This window comes from Harpegnathos saltator, unplaced genomic scaffold, assembly GCF_003227715.2.
Source record: "Harpegnathos saltator strain DR-91 unplaced genomic scaffold, Hsal_v8.6 scaffold202, whole genome shotgun sequence".
Classification (NCBI taxonomy): Eukaryota; Metazoa; Arthropoda; class Insecta; order Hymenoptera; family Formicidae; genus Harpegnathos; species Harpegnathos saltator.
In genome coordinates, this window is record NW_020229987.1 from 640,287 (window position 1) to 668,053 (window position 27,767).

Consider the following 27,767-nt stretch of genomic DNA (forward strand, 5'->3'; position numbering starts at 1 on the left):
GGTTACGGGAAGAAAGCGGGGGGGGGGGAAGGCGATGAGGGGACGACGGGTCTTTTTTAAACAGAGGATCCGTGAAGAATCCCGTAAATCAACGACGGTGGCAACACGGCGGCGGCGGCGGCTTGATACCGGGAGAGAGATCGTACCGGTGCACTTCTCTTTGGCCGGCCAGAAAGGGCCATGACGTCACCTTTCCCTTGCAGTGAGAGCTGCATGCCTGATGTAATCCGCGCGTACGTACACACCGCGACGAGGCACGAGAGGGACAGAAAAAGCAAAAGAAAGGGAAAAAAAGGAAGGAAAACGAAAGATGCGAGGCGAGGAGGCGCCGGAGAGAGAGAGAGAGAGAGCTGGCAGAAAGAAGAAGAAGAGGAACAAGAGGAGGAGGAGGAGGAGGAGGAGGAGAATGGGGCAGACAGGGGAGGGGTAGGCAGAAGAAAGGGTGAACTCGTTCCCGAATCGACGGCCGTTCATTATGGCGACATAATGCGTAATTCGTCATGCCTTACGCGTTTTACATGGCCACTCGCGTCGCCGGGCGATAAGAGAGCTTCGCTCTCTTCCCTTCTTCTTCAGCGCGCTCGTCGCCTCCCGGCGCGGCGACCCGCTTTCCATTGTTTCTATGAGCCATCGAGAGCGCCGTGTTTTCACCTGGCCGAGATCGAATCGAAGAGTTCGGCAAGGGGGCGAGGCGAGAAGGGCTGTGTGTGATTTGGCAGATTGTGGATTTAAATCCGGAGACGCGCGCCGCGAATACGCGATTCGCACGGATCGCGCGGGCGCGCCTCTCGCTCGCTCGCGAGCTCTTCAAGCTGGAATCGCCGGGCTGGAATTAATCGGGTGTTCCTCGGCGAAAATCTTGGTCGACCGAAAGCACCGGTGAATCGACAGTCGAAGCGAACCAATTCTCGTGTACGCAATTGCGTGAGCAGAATCGATCGACGAGATTAATTATTGGCCGGTGGATAATCAATGAAATCAAAATAATCGATGGTGGCGATGATTACATGCAAAACCACGATTTACTCAGAGTTAATTTTGATGATGTTAGCTAACCCAAATACCAATCGATTCACGCCCAACGGCGCGTTTCTCACCATGATTTTCCGTCGTGCGGGTCGAACACGCAAGCGCACAGCGGGCGGCCGCGCGCATTCGCGCTCTCCGCCACCAATATTCCACGCTGACATTTCGCGCTCCTCAACTTTTTCAGATGCGATTTTGCATCCCCTTGTAGCGAGAGTTAGCCCTATAAGTGGAGTTTTCCTCGAGCGAAATCTCCTTTGCCGAGAGTTTGAGAGCGAGAGAAGAGTCTTCTTCTTCTTCTTCTTCTTCTTCTTCTTCTCCTTCTCCTTCTACCTTCCAAAGTTGAAGCAGAGATAAACCTTTGGACGACTTCCGTGTATCTCCCGCAGGACATTAATTACGCCTCTCTCCGCTCGAAGATGCGACATGTTAGCGGTACGCATCGCGGTTGAACGATCGATGCGACACAATTAGCAGGCGATGCACGCCGCAAATGAGAACGTGTGACACGTTGCACCGTTGTAATTGGCGAATTGCGGCACACGTGGCGACACGGCCGACGGCCTGTGATAATAACCAGAATTTTCGTTCTTGCGTAACGGATTTATCACGACGGCCCGGGCGACACGCTTCCCGTTCGGATCGATCGAAAGTTTTCGGGACAAGTGGAAAGTGGACCGTTTGATGCGCCCAGGGGAAGGTGACGAGCCACTTCCGGTTATCGACGTTATTTTTCTTGGAGCGCCTCCTCCGGGTTCCATTAACATGATCGTGTGAACGGCACACGCCCACGATAGCAAATAAATCACGTTGGTCTGTAACGTTGGCGTTGCCCCTCGCGTGAAGTCATCGGTTCCGCTCGAATTTTCAAACGGCCAAACGGGCCAGAGAGAATTTTCAGCAGATAAATACGGAAAATTTAATAATAACTTTCTCAATATCTCCCGGAGGATCTACCTTCGCGTCTAAGTTTAAATGAAGATCCCTTTAAAGCAAAGCCACTTAAAATTACGCGGGGAATATTTAAGATTTCATCGTCTGGCTAAATTCGCAAATTACGCTCGGTTTGCGAGCGATTCACGATAATATCGACGGCGGCTATCGACGAGGAAACCCGAGCCCGACTTCTCGACGACCATCACTCCCGGTGAGGGAAACGCGTCTTCTTCAAGCGGCCTATTTGTCTACCTGACACTATCTATGATGTCTCTATCTCGATTAATCAATAAAGCCAAGTGGATATTTAAGTAATTAGTATGTGAGTATGTGTGCGCATGCGAGCTGCCGAACTAATTGCGACATGGAGGATTTAATTCAACGTTTCAGTCGCGAAGATTGACGCCGTCCTATTTCGCAGTCCGCACGCGAATGTATAATTTGCGCCCTCGCGCGATTAATAAGCGCGAGATGTGTCGGTGCGGTCGCATTTGCACGCGCACCAACACCACCGTCGTCGTCGTCGTCGTCGTCGTCGTCGTCGTCGTCGTCGTCGTCGTCGTCACCAACACGTATACATCAGCGATGTTTCATTTATCCGTGACATTTCGTTAATCGCGCGACGCTGAATCACGCTGCGCGCGTCGCGCGATTGAAAATCCGACGATAGTAGAGTTTTGACGTTTGACTTAATTTCATTATCCTAATGAGGCACGCGCGTACGCGCACATTTCCTACAATCGTTACTCATAAAATCGGTTTTACCCAGTCGTTTCACAACTTTTATTCCTTCCGCTGCGCGCGCGTTGCAATTTGCGCGGGACATTACGGAGGACAGCGCATTTGTCAGGCAAAAATATTCGCGCGGCCTTGGCAAAAATATTTTTCTAATTACTGTGAATTAAAAAATTACCCTCGCGCCATATAAACAGCCCACTGCATGATCACGCGACGATAATGGTAATTATGATAAAATCACAAATAAAATTTCACGCCGAAAATAATATTCATTAGTGAGCTAAATCTCCCTGGCAGCTCTCATTTTTTATTACAACAAAGAGAGAGAGAGAGAGAGAGAGAGAGACAGAACACGCGGAATATATTTACGTGATAAAAATATATTATAAAAAACGCGCAAATGTCGCGTTTCCGTGACGCTGATGGTTCGTCGAACGTACGACTCGCGCTCGGAAATTCGGATCGGTGATGAATTCCGTATTGACAGCTTAGAAACGGTTGATCGAGAGTGAATGAAAAAATAAGAGCAATCACAAAACCAGAAGGAACGCGAAAGACGGTTTCAATTGAAAAAAAAAAAACGAAAAAAGGCAACACGGTTTGAAATATGAACTGTTTTTCAGCACACGTAGGAAGCGTCCCAGATTCCTCTCCGCGAGGCGAAATGAAGTTTTCAATTAAACGTTAATTCTAAAATTAGCTTCGAGTCGAAAATTCGACTGGAAGACTGTACGATGCCTGACCTGAATTCGCGAAAGGCCACGAGAAGCTCGTTGCTTCCGAGTCTCTTAAACTCATATCAATAGTCGTGACGTGAAACTTGTCTCGAGCGAAGTACTCAGATCTGAACTCATAGTCCAGTATCTCACGTGAGCGATAATTAACACACCGAGGACCGCTCGTTCTATCGCCAGGCATTTGCGCCCTCCCCCCACCCCCCCCACCCCCCGATTGCGAACAGATATCTTTTTCGTGACCCGTACGGCGCTGATACGAGCGCCTCCGAATGGCGCTGTACTTTTTTTCTCACACACACTTTTCAAGTACGTGGCGAAGGCGCGAGTCTGCTCGCGCGATTGCGGGCGGCGACGCGGACGCATCCTCGGCGGAGAGAAGCGCGATTACCGGTTTATCATCGCCTCGTGTCATATCTTATGGTGCGCGTCGCGCATCGATGCCGGCCGACAGATTGCGAAATGCGGCGGATTCGCGCAGCGTCTGCGCTGCGTAACAACGAGAGAGACTCTTTTCTCGGTAATGCGGGCGGGGGAGGGGGTGGGGTGGGGGGGTGGGGGGAGGCATCGTGGGTGTCGGCCCGTCCGTAATTCCCTCTCGTTTCGCGATCTTCCCTCTTCCTCCGCATTTGGAAGCGTTCCGTTTCTGGCCGCTGACGCCACGGCGTTCTTTCTTTTCCCATCTCTTTTTCCCCGTCGTTCGTTGCCTTGCTTTTTCTCCCTCTGTCCTTTCGTTCGTGACTTCAGCATATGTTCGCCGGCAATAACAATCGCGCGTTCGAACGGGGGGAATGGGAAACACGACGCGACGGCTGCACCGTCTGTCGTTCCCATCAGCGTTTTTTAATCCTTTCGCTCTCGGCGATCCGATTATTATAGGGACGTAACTTCTCTTTCGCTCTCTTCGCTCTTCTGACGTTCGCTCGTGTGCGGGCGCGAGGGGTGTCGCGGCGCTTCCGACGTGCCGTTTGAGCGATCGTCTCCGTGGCTTTATGATTTTAAGTCGATTAGCATATTTGCGTACATTGATTCCCGCGGACGGACGAGAGCCGACGTAGTAAATCGGCGATTACTCTGTTAAAACCGTTACCGTTAACATGACGTCACTGGATACACCGCGCCCGCGCAAACAAACCCGCGTCGTGAACTTTAATTAAAACGTGAAACGGTCGCTTGTAAAGAAACTAATTAGCGTCGTAATTGGTTTAGCCGGCGATCGCATAGCCGTGCATACGCGTGTACGGATAGAGTCATTGCGCCAGAAGCACGCGTGACGACAGAGCGCGGGGCGGTAAGATAAAAAAAATAATTTTCGCAAAATAATTAATGTCATTGACGCTCGAATGTGTCTCGCGCATACCTGTGCGCCTTTCGCTCGTTCGCATCGAGATGTTAAAAAAGATATTCTGGACGATGTTAACAGCGACACGCGCACGCGATCTCTCTCGCGCGACGAGCGCAGACGAGCGTCAGAGATATGCGTGTGACAATGAACATTTTTCCGTGTCCGCATTGCTCCCAAGCTCTGCCTTGCACAATGATGTAAAAAAAAACGAGAAAACGACACGAGGCAAACCTGGCGGTGAAAACGGTGTTGATAGATATCGTCGCGCGTGTCGATTCGGCGTCTACCTTCCGATTCGCTCGAGCATTCGAGAGAAATGCGATTGCGGCAGATCACAGCGCGATCCCCGAGCTCGGGGGGGGGGGTGGGGCGATTCTACCCGGTTCTATTCCTTCGTTTTTTTTTTCAGGGAGTCAAAGTTTTACGTAACAACTCACCGAGGAGACCCGGGCATGGAAATGAGAAGCGAAGCTTTCGCCTGTGCGCCGACGGTTACACGCTCTCGACAAATATTTCCAGATAGTATACAAATCTTAAACGTCCCCGGACGGAGATTCTCGAGATGACTCGGAGGATCCGCGGGATCGGGAGAGACTATCCCTCCTCCTTATATCGTTGCTCGTAGTCGACGTCGGACGTCGGGCGCTGCTTCGGCTAATTCTAAAGAGCTTATCTCAGAGCCTGGCTCAAGTTACCTCGCTGTATCAGTGCGTGCTTAATGCCTCACACTTTGTAAAATCCCAAAGTACCACGGAATCTGCTTAATGATGTAGGATTAATCTACTCACTCGATTGCCCTTCTCTCCGGTGGCTCCGGGCTCTCCGCCCGCTCCCTTCTCGCCCTTGGGCCCTGGTGGTCCATCGGGCCCGATGTCGCCAGGGAGACCCTCCGTTCCTTGGGGCCCAGGTATCCCCGGGAATCCCGGCTGCCCTTTGATTCCGGTGCAATTGCATTTGTAAGAGTCTCTGCAGATCTGAAACGAGGCATCGTGGGTGCTCCAGTCAGAGAAGATTTTCGTCAACGATTCGATATGCATGTGAACCGTTTGACCCCGCCGGCATCAATAGTTTCTCGACGTAGGTTTCAAGCGGATTTTTCATCGGATAAGCAGTTTAGTGCGCGCCGCAACCGAACGGAAAGCGTCGGGATTTATGAGCTTTTTTTTTATTTACCCCGAAAACATAACGCGTCGGGGAGAAGAGTAAGGCGACGAGTTACCCTCTTACGGTCGGCCGTTCGAGATGTTCGCGCAGCTCAGTCCGTTCTAATTTCATGCTCGAAAACGCCGCTTTTATCGAAGCGACGAAGCGACGGCGCAATCATGCGCTGCGCACCAGCAGAAAACGAATATTACGTAACACGATAAATTGCATTTATCTGGAATGGAAATAAAGTATCTACAACGGCGGATCTTGTCGGGGCGCGCGATAAAAATTGATTAAAAAACAGTTTTGTTATATCGTTAAAAAATTGGAATCGAGGACAAGGACTGCTGAAGAGGAAGAACGCATTGATTGCGGGGCCAGTGGCGTAGTAAAGCGAGACTCGCGCGAGCTGGAGGTGCGAAACGGCGCGAGAGTGCCGGGAGCGCTTCGCATTCGGTTGCTTCCACATTCTTCTCGACAATTTTGCATAATGCCATAGAAAAGAGACCTGTCATTTATAACGCCATTTCCGCCATCTCGGCAAATTCTCTCCTCAGACCTCGTTCATTGCGAAGCTCATAATGAACAAAGTGATTCCGCTCTCTTAACTTCGATACGGACGAAAAAGCAGATATGTCGCAAGCTGCTAATCCCATATACGAGCTTTTCGACTCGAAACGAAGAACGACTCGACGACATTTTCACACGTGGAATAATTCCACGCGGCGATATTCATAAATCAGAGAGAACTTTTAACTGGGAGAACTCACTTGACCGCTGAGATATGATCGATTCTACCGATTTGCTTCTCCTCTTTTCCTTTTTCTGCCTTTTTTTTTCTTTTTTTTTTTTTACGGGAAATTTGTCAGTTTGCTCGCAATTCCCTCGTAAGGGGAATTTCGTAAATTTCGTAAATTTCTCTCCATTGACGGCGGATATTGCGGCCGGTTCCGTCACTACGCCAGTGCAATACGAAGGCCGGCCGCGCGCTCTATTTGAATAACGTGGAAGAGAACGAAAACGGAATCGTGCTTCCACACATTTGCCTTGTAGATGAAAGTTCTGCTTGTGTCAACGACGTGCTACAGGACCGGCCAGGCTTTCAAGGAATCTTCGCGACACCGTGTACCCGCGTCCGCGTCTATCGTTCCTCTCCCCTTTTCTCCTTTGCTTATCCACGATCTCTCCGCGCGTGCCTCATTTTTGCTCTGCGCTTTACGACGCCTTATCGTTCGCCGCAGGATGCGAAATGCGCAAGATGCGCAGGATTTTTTAGATGACTCAACGACTACGCTGCTTGAGCGAGCAGCAGCAGCAAACTGGGCAATGAGCGTTAAGTGAAAATAAGGTATTCTCGGGAAACCTTAGGTGAAACTCACACGACCTGGTATGTCGTACGCCTCGTTAGACTCGTTTGAGAAATTTACACATCGGTAAAAATTCACCTGGTGACACCAGAGGGTGAGAGAAACAGACAAAGAGAGAGAGAGAGAGACGCGATTCGAGGGACTTTTCAAGCTCCAAGCTCGGTCTCATCTCAAGGCTGTTGTTACTTATGCAATGATATAATCGCGGCTGCATAATCTCAATGTCGTCATTATGTTGCTGCGAAGGACGGCACCGTTCTATTTGAATATCGTGGAAGAGAAGATCTCCGGTGCGGGTCCATATTGCGGCGGAGAGAGAGAGAGAGAGAGAGAGAGAGAGGGACAAAAAAGAGAGCGCGCAAGAACGATGCAAATAATTTTTCATTTCCTACCGTGCCGGTAGTGTTCGGTCCTCCTAAAAGGGAATGTGCGTTCTCATCATCAGCCCGGCAAACTCATTCCGCCGAATTAAGCTGGGTATAACGGGAGCCAAGGGAGAGGGAGGGAGGGAGAATCAAACGCAACGTCTGTGCTCAGCCGATTACTCCCAAGACTCACAACGCGCGTAAAAATCTAATACATATTGATGACCGAACTTCTGCGAATGGAGCCGAGCGGCCGGCTTAATTATATTTGACGAATGACGCGAGGAGAGACGACGTCAAGACGACGTTCCCGCTCGGCGAGCTATCCACGTGCGCGCATTATCCTGTAATATCAATATCGCGTCGTCAGCGTAACTCGTGCAATTAACTTAAGTGCGTGGGATCGCTTAACGCGCGCGACTCCTCCCGGCAATCTCGGCGAATGCTCGCGCGAATGCAAGCTGATTCCAAGCTTTTTCCGCTTCCTCTTGCTCCCTCGGGCCGACCCCGTGCGCGCGATGTTACACCTCCTTCCTGTTTACGCCCGGGAAGAAATGCGTGTCAACGGCGGGAGAGCTACGCACGTGGCGAGATACAAGAGAAAGGCACAAAGGAGACGTATATTATATTACGCCGGTTGGCGGAAAAATCTCTTCAACTGCAAAACTGAAGTTACATCGCGCGGGACGCGCGAGTACAATTGATCCGAGCGCGGAAAATAACTTGCAGCCGAGTGGCAGCCAGCCCCGCCGATGATATTCGTCTTCGTTCGAAGGAAAGACAGGCGCGCAGAAAAGCGGATTCTTCCCCCGAGTCGAATCTTTTGTCAATCCTCGTCGTAAATAACCCCGACGACCGGTGTCCGGATCCGGTTCTTCTACATCCTGCGCGCTCGATCGCCCGACCTCGCCGCATAACGATATCCTACCAAATATGTAACGGAGGCGGCGCGGCGGCGGCGGCGGCGGCGGTGGTCGCGGCGCCTCTCCCTGTTTCCACGCATCGGCAACATGACGTAACCCGCTGAGGAATCGCGCGGCTACGTCGTGACATAATTCCGCGATTACGAGCGCGCGCGCGAGAAGGCGATCCGCCAGGAATATTATGCCTCGTTTGTGCGTCGCGACACGCTCCGCCGAGGAGGAGCCAGACATCTCGCGAAGATGCCCTGATTTTGCGAAATATAGCCACTTGCATCTCGCTCAAGTATCTCGCGCGTATGTTGCGCGTTAAGTGAATGTCTAAACATTCTTCCTCTTCCTCTCTCTCTCTCTCTCTCTCTCTCTCTCTCTCTCTCTCTCTCTGATAAAGTATGATTAAAACGGTCTATCATATTAATTCATCAGTGAAGGTATTCTTTGATGAATTTGGAATTTGGAGCCGTCTTTACGAAAATAACGAAAGATCAATAATTTTTACGGCCGCGTACATTGATAGAAAAATATAGTTGAATTAACTATAATCTCACTATATTTTATAGCTCATTTTGGCGTCAACTATATTTTTATAGTTCGTGGAACCTGCATGATATAGTAGAATAAACACAAATATATAGTCAATGATTGTCTTAAATAATTGTTTACTTACTTTTACCACATATATGGTAATTTCTCATTCATCAAATATAGTGAGATTTAATATTCATATAGTTACATCTGTCATCATTTAGCAAATATCATTTTGGTAATATTGACTATATAAAAGAGTTACTTTACCTACCATTTTATATTTGTATCCATACAATAATTTTAATTTACCTTACTATAATTCTTAGTAAAAGTATCATGGTTGGTTATACTATGCCTATATCGTAATTATTACCGATATTATGGTAACACTTACTATAAATATGATACTTCGGACTATAATTTAGTTACTATATCATTATAGTTCCAAATATCATATACTTTTCTCCCAGTGTAATCACTGAGTCAGAGCTTGATCCTGATTCGTGGATTACTCGGGTGTAAAACGTCGTCAAAGATTTTCCCGATTTTCTTCGACTCCAGAAGGACACTCGTACATCGCGGAGATTTCGTCGGGACGGCTTGCTCTCGCGAAGGATTTACTTTTTGTATCCGCAGCGCTATCACGGGACTCGCCGTTAATTGTCACTGCGCTATTAATTTCCGCTACTTGCGGCAGCTTAACACCAATAAATCGGCGCGAATCTAGGTAACGCACGGTAATCCGTTTAAGACTGTACGTCGCGCGCGCAAATATACGCGCGTTCCGCGCAGGACTAGGAAACCCTGGCATATGGTTTCGCTTAAGGAAACCGCCTGGTATAATCGCCACGCGGTAAAGATCACCGCGGCAAGTGTAGGTACTCGAAGTGTAAGTACAGCCTCTCTTGTTCTCTTTCTTCTCCTCCTTTCTCTCTCTCTCTCTCTCTCTCTCTCTCTCTCTCTCTCTCTCTCTTCCTCTTTCAATGACGTACACGTGTTTGAAAGAGCGAAGTGCAGCCTCGTGTGGAGCCAACCGTTTTCGTTGAACAGCGGACGTTTACGCGAGCCGTCGCTCCAAATATTTAGGCTCGCCTGGAGGTTCGTGAACTCCGATTCCAAATTTACACCGTTACGATACGCGTTCTGCCATTACATCGAAGTTTAAATTTACATGCGCGTAGGAACGTTGACTCTCGCGGCAGGCGATAAATTCGTTGCGGGGCGAGCGAGAGGAATTGCGTATAATTTGGAAACGACCGATTCGGACGATTCTTTTTCCCCGCGGCAGCTTTCTCCGTGAACGAACGAATACGCGGATGAAAATGTCATAGCCGTATTATGGTCTAAAATTTCATCTCATTTCCAGTGTGCGCGTGCGACGCGTCGCATCTCGAAATCTATATTTTAGACTTACGTGTGTTTTCTCTTTTCTTTTTTTTATATCAACGGGTTGTCCTCTATGGCAGCGGGTGGATTCTTACGGCGCGTCGCAAAAGTAGGAAGTACACGCGAGGATAAAACCGTTTATTCAGGACTACCCAGTACGTGCGTTTCAATACCGTTCTCGATTAGTCGTGGACCGCCACCGTCGAGACCAACGTGTGACGCCTTCGCAGTTGTAGCGCCACGATAACGATAATGCGCGCTACGAACCTTTGCCTCGCCGCAAAATGGCCTGTTCGCCGCGAGCCGGCTCGAGTTCAGCGGGATCAACAGGTGCACTCGAACTGGACGAGTGAGCGGCGATTGGAAATGCGCGGTATTAGTATCTGTCGGACGCAAAGTTTCGCGGCTCTGTCAACAAATCGCGAAATCTTGATCGTCGATCGTCGAGCACGGATCGAGGACGAATAATTACGACGATGTAATGAGATTTCTACCGGCACGATGGGAAAGAAATCCCTGAAGAGCGTTTCCGGTTTCACCGGAGAACGAAGAGAGAGAGAGAGAGAGAGAGAGAGAGAGAAGAGTTACCTAAGCAGCATATTCCCGACTTTTCGGCTTGCTTCTGCCAACGGACACACCCTGTCCGCAGCAAGACACGAAAAAGGAAAAAAAGTAACAACGGACCGTGTGCCACATGTAATTTCCCCCGAGTGATTTACGAGGTCGTTAAATCGTTATTTTGCGCGCAGGAATTAATTTTTATCACCGACGCACGCGTTGCTGATTTATTATGCGAATCGCGCGGCGTCGGGAGGAGCGTCTCTCATGCGTGCTCGTGTGCATTCATTCGTACACGCACACGAGACACACACACACACACACACACACACACACGCACACACACACACACGCGCACCGGGGATCGATCTAATTAAAACGAAACGCAAGATGAAATCGCGCGTGGCGCAACGGGCCCCGACATTAAATTACGGTCACATTTAACCGCGTAATACTTCGCGGCGGGGCGAATATCGATATAGCCATCTCCATCTGGTCGCTTTAAGCAACCGCCGTGTGCCGTGTGTGCGCCGCTCCGCTCGGCTCGGCTCGGCTCTCGACCGGTTCATTTCGCGGCGCGGCCGATATCGGTTCGTGGTATCGACGACGCCGAACTTTCTCGCCGAGCTGCAGCGCGCATTAATCGTCCGCGACGTAATATTCGGGGATTCAATATGCTCCCTCGCGAATTTTCAGTCGCGCTTATACTCCGGCCTGCCGCCCGGGAGACACACAAGATTCGGACGGAATAATTTTATCGCTTTTGTTTTTTATTTCAAAGAACGCACGATACTTTCATAACACGTTATCGCGCGAGCCTGAATCTCCCATGTCGCGGCTCGTCCGGTCGTCTTTTAACGTTCATAAATTTATCCTGTCGCAGAGCTGTCTCCTCGACTGTCGATAATCCAAAAGTTCCGCTCGCGCGTACGAACGCGCCTCATCAACGGACTGCGAACGACGAGGAGGTACATTCGAATACCACCCGACTACTCACGCGGTACACCGCTGCTCAGGATCTCTCAGCGAGAGGTCCTGCCGCGAGGGGGACGCTGGGTGACTCTTCGAAATCTGCATAACATGCAGTAATATCAAGCGTCCTCCGGCTCGGCCGGCGGACGTCGTTGTCCGCAGGAAGATACCGCGCGTACCGCGACGTCTTTCTCACCGTTTCGAACCACCCCCCCCTCCCCCGCCTCCATCTCTTCTCTCCTTCTGTCCTCATCAGTGCCCTCTCCGGTTTGGCGCATTTTTATTTTCTCTTCTCTCTTTTTCGTCGCATCGATCTCTGCGGCCTTTTTAACCCCGGCCCTCCTCCCCTCCTCCCTGCCTCTCGACGTGTCTGGGAGATCGCTTCGAGTAGAGGCTGTCGCAGAAATATTTAAGGACACAGGACGACGCCGAAATCAATTCGCGAACCCGAAGAGTTATTAGGCCCGCAAATGTTCCTTCTGACCGAACCTTGCTCCTTTTTTTAGCAAAGTAATACCCGCGGTGAAAATCAGGCGAGCGCGCGGTAAAGGAGAACAGAAAAGGAGGGAGGGGGGAGGGAGGCCACGGTGAAGAAAGAAGAAATTAACCCGGACGAGGTACAAACGCTGATTTAATCAACGAACATTTAACGCCCATAATTATGTCTCGTGAAGACGCCGTCTTCGAGGAATCCTGGCAAAAACTGTTGCGGTACAATACAAATCGACCGTCTCACCCCACACGCGTGCAGGACGCGTTTGATAAAAAATCGAGAGGCTCCCCTGGAGAGAGGAGCATCGGCGTTCACATCGCCGATGGAAAATTCCTGCCGGCGGGGGGGAGGGGAGGGGGAGCGTTTATTCATTCGGGCGAAATCATCGCGCCGTTCGTCGCGAGCAGCAGCACAACACGGACGAGACCTGAATCTCGTGATCCGAGATATCACTTTGCGCGATTATTTCTGTATTAGATTTCCCCGTCTTATACTCGCCGCTCTTCTTCCGAGAGGGTCATCGAGACGTACGTACGGACGACGGACTTAGGTCAGCTTATGGTCGTAATCATGCGTCTCGTTCGCCGAAGTGCCCAGCGCCGAGCGGCCGCAAGTGTTGACCCCCATAAAGGAGCACGCGGACCCACGTGTCGCCGTGTGCGAGTGCATGGGCGCCTGCAGTAAGGGGCTTATAATCCGACACCCGTTACATGATCGCGGACGATATCGGCGGCGGAGCGTCAACGACCACTGGCTGGCGCGAGGAGAAGGGAAGCGCGACCTTTGCGCCGCTATTTTTGCGCGCGCGATAATCGATGTCGCGTGCGACATTTTCGCGAGGGCGCACGGCCGCCGGGAAGAGGAAAATTTCGCGCGACGGGCCTGTCGTTTGAGACGAACTTTCGAGTGCCGCGCTCGGCCGGAAGAAACGCGCTCCGCGTAACCCGTTACGACGCGAGACAGCGCGACATTTCAATTCTCGAGCCGCAGCTCGACGAAGGAGCGCCTTGCGGGCGCGCCCATGCGAGCGAGCCGTTTGCGGTTAAACGAGATGAAGCAGAGATCCTGCGCGGAATCCTTGAAGGATCGATGCAAGATCCCCGCGAGTATATCGAGAATTCGTGGCTCTGCGCCGCGAGCGCCGATCTTACTCTCGATACCGCGCAACGGTATTATCTCGGCTGATCCTTGAAAAGGTGCGGGAACCTGCCCGGAATATCCCGTCCCGGAGGACGCGTGCGAACAGCTTCATTACACAAGCGGAACCCCGGTATAATCTTGGTTCGGCTTTATATTCTATGCGTATGAAACGTGCGGAACCTGCGAGATTATTCGCGCGGAATAGCAAGGACTCTCCACATCCTCCAGCCGCCTCTCGCCAGCCGCGATTCTCTTTATTGCTCGGTCTCGAAATTATCGAGACCGCGCCTGTACCGTCAATTTACTCGTGTCGCCTGCTGGAGACATTCTCTCTCGGTGGGTAATTTACGAAAATTATCCTGCGGAAATTTTTCTTCCGACGAAATTATCCTCACCTGTTTGCGCAGCGCCGAAAAATTCGGACTTTATTAAAAGCGCGGCCGCGACTCCGGTTCTCGGAGCGGAGGAAAGGACCTCGCCGAAGGAGCCCGAGCAAACTCGGCCGAGGGACAACGTCGTGCCGTTTTATTTATGCGTATATATATATATATATATATATATATATCGAGCGTCTTTTTTATACCCCGAGAAACCGCGTTTAATTACGTTGCGCAATAAGTGCTGCATAATATTTATGTTACGGGAATTTTTTTCCACCAACCGCTCGGCGGCGTTGCTCAATACGGCGGGATATCGTACGAGAGGATGTAAGTCTCCTCGCAGTCTACGCGCAGTTAATTAGTCCGCGAATTCAGCCGCGAGTGAAATGTTGATGAGACCGCCGCTAACGAGACGAGGGAACAAATCCGCGGGATTTTCATACGGGCGCCCCTCTATCGCGTCGTTGACGTGTCGTAAGGTCAAATTTCATCGTGCCGCCGATATCTCGTGCAGTTATTTTTCTCCGCGCAACGCCTGTTCCTCCATATCGAATTATGCCATACTATCCTCGTGCCGAAAATAACGACAAAAAAATTGCATAATCAGGAATGTGTAATGAGTCTGCACCACAGCGCGTGGGGGGAAGGGGGGAGGAGGAAGGAGGGACGGGGCGCCGTCTATGATTTATGATCCCCCGGATTAACGAACGTTATGCGATGCACGCGCGCCGTGGAGTGGAATTTTTTGCGACTCTGTGCGCCATCGATGACGACGTGAGAGCTCGCGATTTAGCCGCGATGCAATTTAGCGAGTCTCTCTCTCCTCCTCCTCCTCTTCTTCTTCTTCCTCTTCTTCTTCATTCCAAATTTTGCCGCGTGTTGGTCACGCTTTGCAAAAGTACTGCCTGCTAGAGCGCCCGGTATGGCCGCTCTTTGAAACGCAATTAAAAATATCGTCCCCCGCGCAGAGACGAGCGAACAGGGGACTTGATGAATAAATTGGCATGAACATCGCGGCGTCTCCTTGAGCGGCGAAGCTTGCGGTATTTCTCGATCGTTACTTTATCTGCCATCTATCTCGCGTGACGTCGCGTGTTTTGAGACGGACTTCGCCGTAGTATCGGCGACCGCGTCGTCGTCGGTGAAGAACAAGGTTTGCCGCGCGCGCGTTGCGTAAAACGGACTTGCACGCAGCGGCGCGAACCCTTTCATTAGCGTTTCCATCCTATTCTAATCGGCCGTCTCGCGCGCGCGCGCGCGCGCGCGCGTTTGCCATCGCGGGTCAAATGTCAGGTCTAGCGTGTGTGTACTCGCTCAGCTAATTCCCGCGCTATTAATCGCGCGAGAGCGCGACTCCGTCGTCGTCGCTGACCGTCGACCCTGCCGCGATTTCGAAAGTGCTAGTGATTTATCGAGCTTATACGATCGCATCCAAGGCCGACGTATTTTTAGGGCGAGCCCGAGTGTAATTAGAGATTAGTCCGTGTTGATTTGCATTTTACGCCGAGAGACTCACAATCGACGCGAGAGTCCGAGGAGCGTTGTTCTTGAAAACAGCGCGGTCGCAAGATCACCCCGAGATTCCTTTCAATTTTTCGCTTCAGCGATTTGCTCTTGCGGACGCTCGTACGCACGTTATCGGCACTTGGAAATTGTGCATTGCACCAGGGGGGGGGGAAACTTACATTTCCCCCGTAAATTAAAACATAAATAAAATAAATTAATAAACGACTGCAAACGGGTTGCACCGTTGCGACGATATTGCGACAAGAAACGGCGGAATGATAAAGACAGGGAGTTCTCGCCGGATACGACCGCGAGTCGCGGACTGAACTCGCAAGTGTCACAATGAAACGGGAGGGACTGGAGTATTTTCCAACGTTGTCCAGGAAAAAAAGAAAAAGCGTGGAAGCTCTCTTGAAAGCGATAACGAGCGCCGAAACATCCGGGTAAAATAAATGTTCGCGCACCGCTGATCGCTTCGGAACGGAGTTCCGAAAAGCCCGCGACGAAACTTGTCTTTTATTTTATGTTTATCGCGCCGTAATCTATGATCTCCGGCTTCCCGCAGGATTCCTCCCGATCTCGTTTTTCTGGATGCAGCGAAAATGCGTCTGCGCCGTCGCACCGGTCGATCTCCTTCCCGACTTAATTTATCGGCGACACGTGAGGGAGAAAAAATATCTCGCGTAGTATACGCTATGGACGTATCGTCACTGGAATATATCGACTGGCGCCGAAATAGAAACGCATATGCAGCCGCCCTATTTTTGGGGCTCGTAATCGATCTCCAGCGGTGCGGCGAGAAATTCTCGAATTGGACCGTCGAGAAGTCAATCGTTCTCGCTCGCAGCCAACGGAGAACGCGCGTTCGCGCGCGCGACTCGTTTTTTCTCGCGCAGACCGAGGCTGTTGTAAAGATGAGCAATGTTGTTTTCGAGATTGGAGAGCGCGAGGCAATTTGTTAACCACGGCCAGAGATACAACGCGAGAGATATTAATTTGACAAGGGCCCGAGAAGCTTCGTCCGAGGAGGAGAGGAATCGCGAGAGATGTTGTTCCTCGTTTCACGCGTTCGTTGAATTGAGTTGTAAAAATGTTGTGAGTCACCCCTTTCTCCTCGAGAGCAATTTGTTAAAAATGAAGAAGTACATGTCCACACGCGATTTGATATATTGAAACAGAAATACGTTATTCCTCCGCGAGAAAAAGCCGACGTCACTATCGCCATAGCTTTTATTTAATTTTATACACTGTGTGTTTGCGATTGAAACGATTTTGCACGCTTTCGTTTGCTTCGTGTTTGCGGCGCAGAAAATCTCTCGCCGCAGACGAGCCACTTTTGCGACGGTAATTCCTGCACAGCGAAAAAATCCAGCCGGTTTTTCTCCCGCGCGACTTCCTCCTCGCGCTGTGTATCTTTTAATCGCGAGTTGTCCAAAAGTGCCGTAAACAAGTCCAAAGTTATCTCGAGGTTTGCGTTGCGACAGAATCTCTCTCGAATGGAGATCGAAGAATTCGATTAGAGAACTACTCCAATAATATCGGGGCTAGCCTCGCTCACAGTATTGTATTTGGAAGAGCTGTGTCGCTTTTCAGACATGAACGATACTATTTTAAAGTGTGCTCCAGGTCACCTACCCACGAAAGTGTTAAAGCCTTCCCCGGGCAGCGGGCATGATTCCTACAAAAATAGATTCCCCGCTCGCGTATAAGCCGATTACTCCCGCGGGGGAGTCCGTTTCTCTCCTTCTCTCGAGGGCAAGAAGACGAAGAAGAACGTGCACTCCCGGCCGATAGAAAATTCACGATCGATCCCGCGGACTCTGCGTGTCGCGCCCGATCCCGAGGAGAAGCGTCGTCACGCATCGCGCCTTGAACCCCTTGAACTCCCGCAGCTTCTTCGCCGATAATGCCGGCGTGTATCGAGGTTACTTGTTTCGTAACAGATATTGCGTTCACCCCCGAGTGTGTCCCACATAGATCGCCTACGACCGATAAAACATGTCCGGCCGAACGAGCGAGCGATCGCCAATTCGGCTTAGGCCCGCACACACATTCCACATCCTCGTTCCTCATTTAATCTCAGCTTGACGAATCAAAGAGTTTCCGCGAACTGAAGCTACAAAGCTGAAATCTCCCAGAAACTGGCACGGCCGATTACCAAAATGTTTATAGAAAATTTGCTTTGATCAGTGATCGTGCCGGCCGATCGACCGGGACCTTGTCGAGCGAAACGCACAATGTCGAGATATTTTTGCATTTTTGACTCCCGACTCCCGCTTTTACACATGCACTGATGGAAAAATATAGTTGAATTAAACTATAATCTCACTATATTTTATAGTTCATTTTGGCGTCAACCATATTTTTATAGTTCGTGGAACCTGCATGATATAGTAGAATAAACATATAAATATATAGTCAATGATTGTCTTAAATAATTGTTTACTTACTTTTACCACATATATGGTAATTTCTCATTCACAAATATAGTGAGATTTAGTATTCATATATATAGTTACATCTCATCATCATTTAGCAAATATTCTGATAATATTGACTGATATAAAAGAGTCACTTTACCTACCATTTTATATTTGTATCCGTACAATAATTTTAGTTTAACTTATACTATAATTCTTAGTAAAAGTATCATATGGTTGGTCATACTGTGCCTATAACGTAATTATTACCGATATTCTGGTAATACTTACTATAAATATGATATTTCGGACTATAATTTAGTTACTATATCATTATAGTTCCAAATATCATATACTTTTCTCTCAGTGTGTCTGCGTGTAAAAGGCTCGACTCTCGAGCGATTGCGCGTCGCGGATTTAGCGATTTCGTCCGGCGGCTTACGATTTTACGAAACCGAGATGGCCGGTGCGTTTAATCGAGTGTGACATCATGCTCCAAAGTTATTTATTACAAACGTGAATGAAACAGTTGAGCGTGACAATCGCTGAGATAAGAGAGAGAGAGAGAGAGAGAGAGAGAGCCGGGAGCTCGAGGGTGAAGGAGGATAGGTCGTTTATGGTTGTCCCGATGATAACCCGCTACACTCCCATCGCACGCACGCGCACTCGTCCTTTCGGCGAGTTCGCCATGATTCTCGGTATGCGGGTACGAGGGAAGAAGAAGAGGAAGAAGACGAAGAAGAAGAATCCAAAAGAGAAAAAAAGGCACCGGAGAGGGACCCACGAATTTAATGAACTGCGCGCGGAGTTTATCGCCGCCGGCTGACGGCCGGCGGACCTATTCTGTAATTTCTTACGAGTCGCAATGGCGGCGAAGCCGCCGGGATATTTACGGGCTTGGGATATCTCGCGAGGGGTATTAACGCGACGACGACAGTTTTATTTGTATACACTTTACGGAACGAGCTAGGATCGCAAAACTACCAAACTACCCAAATTAACCAAAGACCCGACCGAATTCGACGAGTTTCCCTCTCCGCTCGCTCGAATAATTCAGTGCGACTCCCGGGAGCGGGATGCGACCAGCGACCTAACCGGACGACTGAAAGGAATTACTTGACCAACGGGGGTTGCGATGCATTTCCGAAGTAACGCCGACGTGCGACGACTCCTCCCGGCTCATGCTCGAGCCGGGTCATTTTACGCAACGCGACCATTCACGTTTAATTCGCACGATTTGGCTGACCCTAACAACATAACATTCGGCACCCCGATGGCGTCCCCAGGGAAAGACCGGCTCTCGCGGAGAGCGAAAGGCAGGGAAAGACCGGCTCGCGCGTATTAATAGCAATAATATAATAATCACGCGATTTATAGCGGAAGAGGGATCTCGCGCACGGACGCGGCAGGAACGGCTCGTCCCGGTGCCGTGAGAGACGCGAGAGACGTTACAAGCGCTCTTGTCCAGCACGGCATCTGCCTGGCGCGAAACGGCTTCGGGGAATTACATTATCGCGCGTTTATCGCCCGCGACGAGAGGCGTTTACCCGCGGCGCGAGTAAATGTTTACGGGTGCCGAGAGTAATATTGGTGAGAGGAAGAGAGAGAGAGAGAGAGAGAGAGAGAGAGAGAGAGAGAGAGAGAGAGAGAGAGAGAGAGAGAGAGAGAGAGAGAGGGAGTTAAATAACAGCTCGCGCGCTATCAGCGACGAAAAGAAGCCAGATTACGGTCCGAACGCGCAAGAGAATCGCTCTCACGAGCTTCTCATGACCGCTAGAAATGTTCGTCGCCGTCGCGTTCGAAAATACGCGACGATAGTTCGAGCGATGACACGCGCGAAAAGTGCGACGTGAGTTTCCGTTCGCGACAAAACGGCGTCTCTTCTCCTTCTAGCGCGCGAATGTTCCTTACTGTGCATTCGCTGCTCATCAGCAGCACCGGCTATTTTTATCTCCTACTGCACATTATCAGCCAGTTTTACACCGGATGAAATTCCAATATACTTGCGTACATGTTTGCATTGTCCCGAGCAGAAAGCAGGCTAAACGCGCGATGGCGGAGAGCGCCGCGATGGAATTACAGACCGTCGGCGCGGCTGCCGACGTCGCAAACGACGACACGCACTGAATCGTAACGCGTATAATTAATTGAACAATCATTCATCGAATTGGCCAGAGCCTTTCATTCATGCTCTCAGTCGGTAATCTGAGAACTATCATTCACAGGGTGATCGCCCACGCGCGCTGCCGCGCTAGAGGCACGTCCATCGCCGCCGCGGCTGGCCGCCGGGAAGGCTCGATGCACTCAGCGGGGCTCGCGCGCGACTTCCAAGTTTCGAAACTACCCCGTAGGCCAGCCCGGAACTATATTGTATCGCGTTACGTTACAATTTTCGAGCGAGATTTTCGGAGGCACACACCGCCGAGAGGCGCGGACGCGAGTCGCTCGGCTATCTATCGACAGCGCGCGCCTACGCGCGTCTCTACCTCTGTTTACGTTCACTGTCGCTCATGGATGGAGACCAATGTCGCGCGCGGCGCGGAGCGATGCAAATTAATGTTTGCGCTCGCCTTGAGAACATAATTCCACGCCCGTGGTCGGTTGTTATATTTGTACACGTACGCACGCACGCGACACACACACACACTCGCGTGTGATCATGATATCATGCGCCGAAGCCACTCAGCGTGATCATGTCACTGGCCACTATTATTATTGACCGCCTTTCCCGCTTTCGTCCTAACGCGTGCCATATGGGATGCGTCACGCGTGGAAGAACCTCGCGGAAGAGAAGGCAGATGTAATCCGTGTCGGATTATGCCGGGACCCGCGTATTTATTAACGTTTAATTGTTCCGCGCCGCGGAGAACTCGCGCGGCATTGGACACGAGAGCACGAGAGCGCGAGAGAGGTTGCGAGAGAGAGAGAGAGAGAGAGAGAGAGAGAGAGAGAGAGAGAGCGAATCTTCAACGTGCGGGGAAGAATTGGAGCTGGAACCGTAAGAATCACGCGTGTAGTAATCACGGGACATTGTATTTGAAAAAATTCGAGCCGAGTCTAACGCGGTGCCACCCGTTGAGAGTTCTCGTTCTCAATTCTTTCCTCAACTCGTCGAGCAATTTCGGCAAGACCTGCGGCGCTCTCGACGGATGGCAATGTGAATTTTGATTAGCCGTGAATAAGAGGCAATAGACCGCTCTCCACGGCGATGGATCGGCTGCTCGTGTAATAAGTGACAGCAACGCGTGTGTGATGTCATTGACAATCGTCGCGCCTACACCGTCACGGAGCTGGCGAGCTGACGATAATAGCTGCGTCAACCTGCCGAAGCTAATTTGTATTTTATCGTGAGGTAATCCACACCGTTATTCCCGGGTGCAATCATGAACGAGTCGAGTCGAGCCGCCCGATGTGGATCTAAGAATATCCGGGACTTTCGAGCGATTCGAATTTCGACAAGAATAGTCGTAGGTGCAAGCGAATTTTATGTCCCCCGACGCGTTGGGATCGTAAAATAACGGTTAGCACGTGTTATCATTAAGCCTTTGCGACTCACATTAATTTTTACGCGTGGATTTAATAATATCGACTTGTATGTGTGTGTGTGTGTGTGTGCGCGCGCGCGCGTATAAAGGAGAGATTTAAGTCTCTCTTTATTTATACTTTATTAGGCTTTCCTTTCTAGACTGGCAAGAATTAACTTCCACGTCATCCGAGTCACTCACGCATAAAGATACGAGGAGCAGATCTTACTTACGTCTGTAATCGTAATAATAAAAAAGTTAACAATTATCGTTAATCGCTGTGCAAGACGGCCCGTGCAATTTTCAGTGCACACATTATCCGTTTTGGTGGCGATATCGGTGACGTGGGCGCTGCGATGATCTCAGTTTTCAGCTATTGCAGACAAACGTGTCATTGATAATCGTCAGACGTTTATCTGCTTTCTATTGCGCGTCTATCGACGTTTATGACACCGTTCCTTTAAATAAATTATACGTACTATAACGTTACTGTGTCGGGAATCTCGTGGACGTTCTTAACGAAGAACGCGCTCTGTCATCATCGGATCCCGGGAGATTCGAGGTTTGTCATTCATTTTTCTCATCAATTCGCGCGAATCTACATGAAAAACGCGAGCTGAAATATTTTTTGTTATATCCAACAGATGGAAAGAAAATATTTTTAATAATTTTCTGTTTTTAATCCATCTCTCTCGCGCTCACGACGTTAACGCTATTATTTTGGTCGGTTTTTACGAAGACCACTAACCGCGTTAAGCCATGTAACTCGTTGTGAATCTATCTTTGCTTGAATCGCGTCATCGTAAAAGTCAGGCAGAATAGTCAATAAGAGTCAATTACGGGCTGGCAATAAATTAATTTGCAGCATGATGTCACACATTTGAGGCTGGCACGCGATCGCATTAACGCGGAGCGCGTGGTGACGCGCTTCAACCAAGTAAGCAAGCTTGCAATCTCTCTCAGCGAGAGTCCACGCAATTATGGAGGTAAAAAAGTTACGGGTGAAACCCGTAAAGTCGTTCAACCAACAACGATCAGCGATTCATATTCTCAGGCTGTTTTGCGCTCGACTGACGTCACATGGTAGTAATGCTGAACGTGAACACGTCATTGACCGCTCTAATGACTTTTCCTTTCCTCGCGATGACGCGTGTCACGATGACATTGTATCACGTTACATGGACTGCGCAGTTGGGCTGTACTGCGGTTAAGGTTATGGACAAAAATTGGGCTCTCGCTGTAAAGCATCTTTTACATCGCCGCAGTGTCATTTATGCTATCGGGTGTCATCAAAACGGAGGGTTAATGATGACAAACGCGGCGACGCGCTCGGGTTGAGTTACACGAAAACGTGATGTCACTCGCTGTAAACTGGAAAACGCACTACTGTTGTCCAATAAAGCGAATGAAAGTTGCGCAACCGCACTGAGATGGCTGTTTTTTTTTTTCATTTCTTTCCTTTCTTTCTTTTGCGTGAATTGCACGCGTCAGCGAAATATTATTTCATGCATATATTCGCACGTCGAAACATTCACGTCGTAAATTCCCATCTTCGGCTCGTCGTGGCCGCGCGTGGTGAAATTATTCTCGCGAAGAATAGAAGAGGAGAGTAGGAAGAAAGTTGCGCGACGCTCCCTAAAGTGTAGGATTCGTCGCATCTTCCGTACGACTTCCGCGGCGGGGGGGGGGGGGAGGGGCTGCGTAGGTGGAACTATTTTACATATCCCGCGGTGGGTGAGATTTGAACGGCATATTTCGGGAAACCAGGCGCAGCGATATATTTCGAAATATCGAATCGAGGCGCGGTGGGTGGTAGTTTTATGGTGCAGGCCGCACCGAAGCGTGTTTTGTTTTTATCCCGAATAGAGATCCCCCTCGCGATATCTTCCGCCTCCATCGCGGACTCTCACGTAACGGTCGCCTTACGTGATCGAGTATTGTAAAGCGCAGAAGCACGAATAAAAATGATCGCCCCGCGCGACGCATCTGCATGCTGATACGCACGAAATATTTCTTATTATTTCTCGAGGGCCGCTTGAACGAAAATTTGTGCGATGACATGCGTTAGATAGATAGATAGATAGATAGATAGATAGATTAGATCGTTCGGTGCTTCGTCACGCGTCCGTGAGCTCACAAAGCGAGAATTGAGCCGGGCTATAAATCATTCCGCAATGATTCTCTCCTTCGGACGAACAACAGGAAAGCTTTATCGTTATCGCAACAGCAGCAGCAGACTCTCTTCCCACAGTTTGTGGTTGGAGCTTATACATACATATATATATTGCGGTCCCGCTTTGCTGAATTATTTCGTAACATTGTCACTTGAAATAAATACATCTTTGTCATCGTCAACGACTCAAGGCCCCTGAAGGGATTTCTCTGTGCTCCGCTTCGTATCAGCTTTCTTTGCGCTTTTTCTATGCTTTTTAATATGTTAATGTGACACGAGAGAAATCTTACTTTATTTTCTACGGATCGCACATAATAAATTTCAACAATCCCACGAGCATCAGCAGGAAGAGTACGTCTAAACAAAATGTAGCGCACCGATCTCTTCTGAATAATTTAGTAATAACAACCTACGCGCGGCAGCGAATCTCCAGTCGAGCTGCTGCGTCGTCCCGAAAGACAAACGGCTATTTCAGCTATAGATCGGGAGTGTTTGAGCAAGCTAAAGTCGCATACATATTTCTACTTTGCGGACATTTGCATATGAAGCATCGCACGAATTTCGCAAAGTCAAAGTGCGAGAAAATGTGGCGCGTGGGCTCCCACTGATCATTTGCAAATTATGCCATAGAAACAATTTTATGTAAAACAAACGTGATCGCGAGACAGATAAAGCGAGAAAAAAATAAACGCGGTGAAGCGAAGAATTATTGCTTGCGCGCACGCACATACACACACACACACACACACGTTTTCGGGGAAAGGATCTAATACCTGAGTCCTTGCGTCTCATTCTAGCGATCGTATCTAGCAGGACTCGCACCGGTGCGGTGGAAGTTGGCGTTGGCTGGTGTATTTTCTGGTGTGTGTAAAATTTCTTCATGTCGCGGTAATCGGAATGTCGACGACATTCCGACCGGGTGCGCGCCGAATTCTCACGATTCTGAATGACTCTCGTATAATGGCGAATACGTGCACGTGCACGTGTGTGCGTCCGTCTGAGGGGATAAAAAGGAGCATAAAAGTGGAGGGGCCCATCGACTAGCGGTCACTACCGGTCCTCCCCCTTTGTGCCGGATACTTTCTTTCAAGTTTTCCGCAACGAATGCGTGCCCTGATCGGGCGTCGAAATCGCCCACATGCTTGTCTACCAGGTGATTTCAACGATACCGGCAGGTACAACGGCGCGAGAGCAGCCCCCTCCCCCCTCCCCTTTTGTATAAATTGTATGGATTATCATCGCTCGCTGCGACGTCCATTATCGCGCCACAGAAAAGTGACGACGTAAGATACTCGGAAACTCGAACAAATAGAAATTGATTTTGACACGCATGCCTGTTTGATCACACACGGAGTAAACGTTGCGCAACAAATGTCAAATTGTACGCGGGGCCGATATTAAAATTTACTGTGCGGCCGCAATGCGCCGCAAGACGGCGGAAGGATATCGCCCGGCCGGGGGATCAAGGAAAACTGCGTCGTTTTTGCGACCATCTCTCACCTCCCCGGCAGTTCGCTAATCGGTGCTATTGCTTTCCCGTATCATGATACACCTCGCAAACGAGAATACGGCATTCAATCGGACTCGCATAAGCGCGTTATTACCAGCTCCGCAAATCACTAATTCCCGAAAGCACCGCCCATAATCCCGCGTAACCTTACACAAAGTGCGCGCCCGCGGGCCAACGACTCGTGTTCTGGAACTAATCGCTCGTTTAATCCTTTTGTCTAAGAGAGCTACGCTTGAAATGCTTAAAGATTTAGCGTGAAGGGTATTAGCGCTTCGCGGTATTACACACGAGCCGGCCCGGAGGAGCCCGTAGCCTGTGGTCAGCGTGTAAATACACGCATCGTCATCGATTAACCGGAATGCCGTAACGTCTATTTTGCAACGAGATTATGTCAAATAGCTGCAGTTTCAGGCGCTCGGGTTACACGCGCGCGGCACTCGCAGTCACGCTGATGGGCGCTTTCCGCACGCGAGCTCTTGTATTACCATCGGCTTCACGCCCGATTTAATCATCCGTTACACATCGCCCGATCTTTCCCCGGATCGCTACACGAAACCGGTTTGTTCCGCGCCACGAAAATTTCTGTGCTAGCTACGCGCGTCCTGTACTCACACCGGAAATCTACCCCCCGTGCATTCGTCATCTACCCCCGCCCCCCCCACCCCCCCTCGTGGGGAGGTCTCGGGGAGATCGCCCGATACGAGGAGCTTCTTCATTGCTTCCTCATGGATTTCTTTGCAGCAATTCTGCGCCTTCCGCAGCAATGCGAATCGCGCGCGATTCGACGATGCGAAGAAAAATTATTTCCGCGCCTTGTCGTACGGCCTCATCATCGTGCGCGATCGTTGGAGACATGTTTTCGCTGCGACGGTTAATAATTATTCTTCGCTTATTTCTCGGCACATCGGAGATATAACTTTCTCTTTCTCGAGCGTCATGTACGAGAGCACGCAGTTACAGCCTGGAGAGCCTATACGTTCCATCTTGATAGATGACTTTATGGCAATTCGATAACTCCTCAAGGCACGAGAAGGAATTTGAATGTCATCTTGAATATTTCTCGCTCCAATAGGCACGAACAATACGTGCCAAGTCTGTAGCGATGCGCTCTCGGAAATAGAAAGCAACAACCCTCTCTCATCGTCATCAGTACTGTATGCGCGGTGTGAGGATTACGATGGGACTGCGGAGTGGCGGAAGTTTCGCGTTAATAACGCAGACTTCGCTCTAGTCTTATTCCTACCAGGCTGATTTGATGTCGCGTTAAATAATACTCGGGGAAAAAGGAACATGACGAAGCTCACACTCAACTAACATTTGAAGCAAATTTACTTGTATGCGCTTTTGGCAAATTACGTTGAAAATCTCACGGGAGTTGCATCACCTTCCTTAACAATAATAAGAAATTAATTTGACTGTTCTGATATTGATATTGTACGATTGTACAATGAGTAGTGGCCTATCTTGGGGAAGAAGGGTGGGGGTCAACCTAGCTCCAAGGTGAACACAATGCAGTTGTGATCTTCGTGTCACGTGCTTGCACTCACAGTCTCGGAATCGTAAATAGATGCTTTGTAAAAAAGCGTAAAAGTTTTAGTTTCTCGGCACGTACGCGCGTTTGATGATGACAGCTGATCATCGCATTTACAGATGGACTTCGCGAGGTCGTAGGAAGCAGACTGGTGGGAAGTACACCGGTAGGGGGGGGGGGGCTATTAGAGACTATCTCGTGCCGTGTCATCAAGGATATCAAAGGATATTAAGCTGTTCCGAGGAAAAGACGGAAGTACTCTAATGTGTGAAGAAAAATAGAGCGACTGGCCAAAACAATACAATAGTAACTTGGCGTTGAACATGAAAGAAATTATGAGGTCCCTGACTCCGACTGTGACGCAACAACCCTGAAATCCAACATGGCGGACTCAATATGGCCGAGAAAAATGCAAGAAGCGGTCGAACCGGAAGCTGTCCATCGGGCGCAGCTGACAATCGACATCGAGAGGCGCATAAAACGCCAAGTCCTCTTTGAAAAAATGTCATCTTTAAGAAGAACCTTCTTTAGGACGATGACTGAACATCGTTTTCTACAGAGAAACTCTTCGAGCAAAATATCGCTCCCAAATCCCGACCCAACGGGCCTACATAAGTCACCGCAGAAATACTCGCGCGCCCCCCCCATGATGAGCGACAGACTACCACCACGGGGAATGGTTAACGCAAATCGATTAGACGTAGACACACAGTCCGCACGCACGAATTCAATTATAACCGCGCGAGCGCGACATTAAAATCACGTAACAATTTGCCGCATGGAAACACGTCCCGGCCCCGTTGCACGTTGCTACGCCCGCACTCGGCATCCCGTAGTCCCGCACCCGACACCCGGGTCCGCGTGGACCGCGCGATTGACGTTTCCGCCGTTCGATCCCACCCCACCATCGAGCCCACGTCGCGCGCGCGGTCCAGCCGATCCGATACTGCACCCCCTAGCGTTTCACGACAGTCAACCGACGTGGTCAGGTGGCGCGTCGCCCTCAGGCGCCGGAGCATCGGCCGACCGCAACTCCCTTGACGGAAACAAAAGGGCGACGAGGGGGTAA

General features: G+C 50.0%; 1 protein-coding gene across 1 annotated transcript in view; it reads right to left on the bottom strand.

The window, feature by feature from the left end:
- LOC105186476 (collagen alpha-5(IV) chain) overlaps positions 1-27,767 on the bottom strand; it is a 53,518-nt gene that overhangs the window by 25,052 nt on the left and 699 nt on the right. The window contains exon 2 of the mRNA XM_011146710.3: positions 5,568-5,753. Coding sequence (XP_011145012.1) covers positions 5,568-5,753 — 186 coding nt within the window. The remainder of the gene's footprint in view (positions 1-5,567; positions 5,754-27,767) is intronic.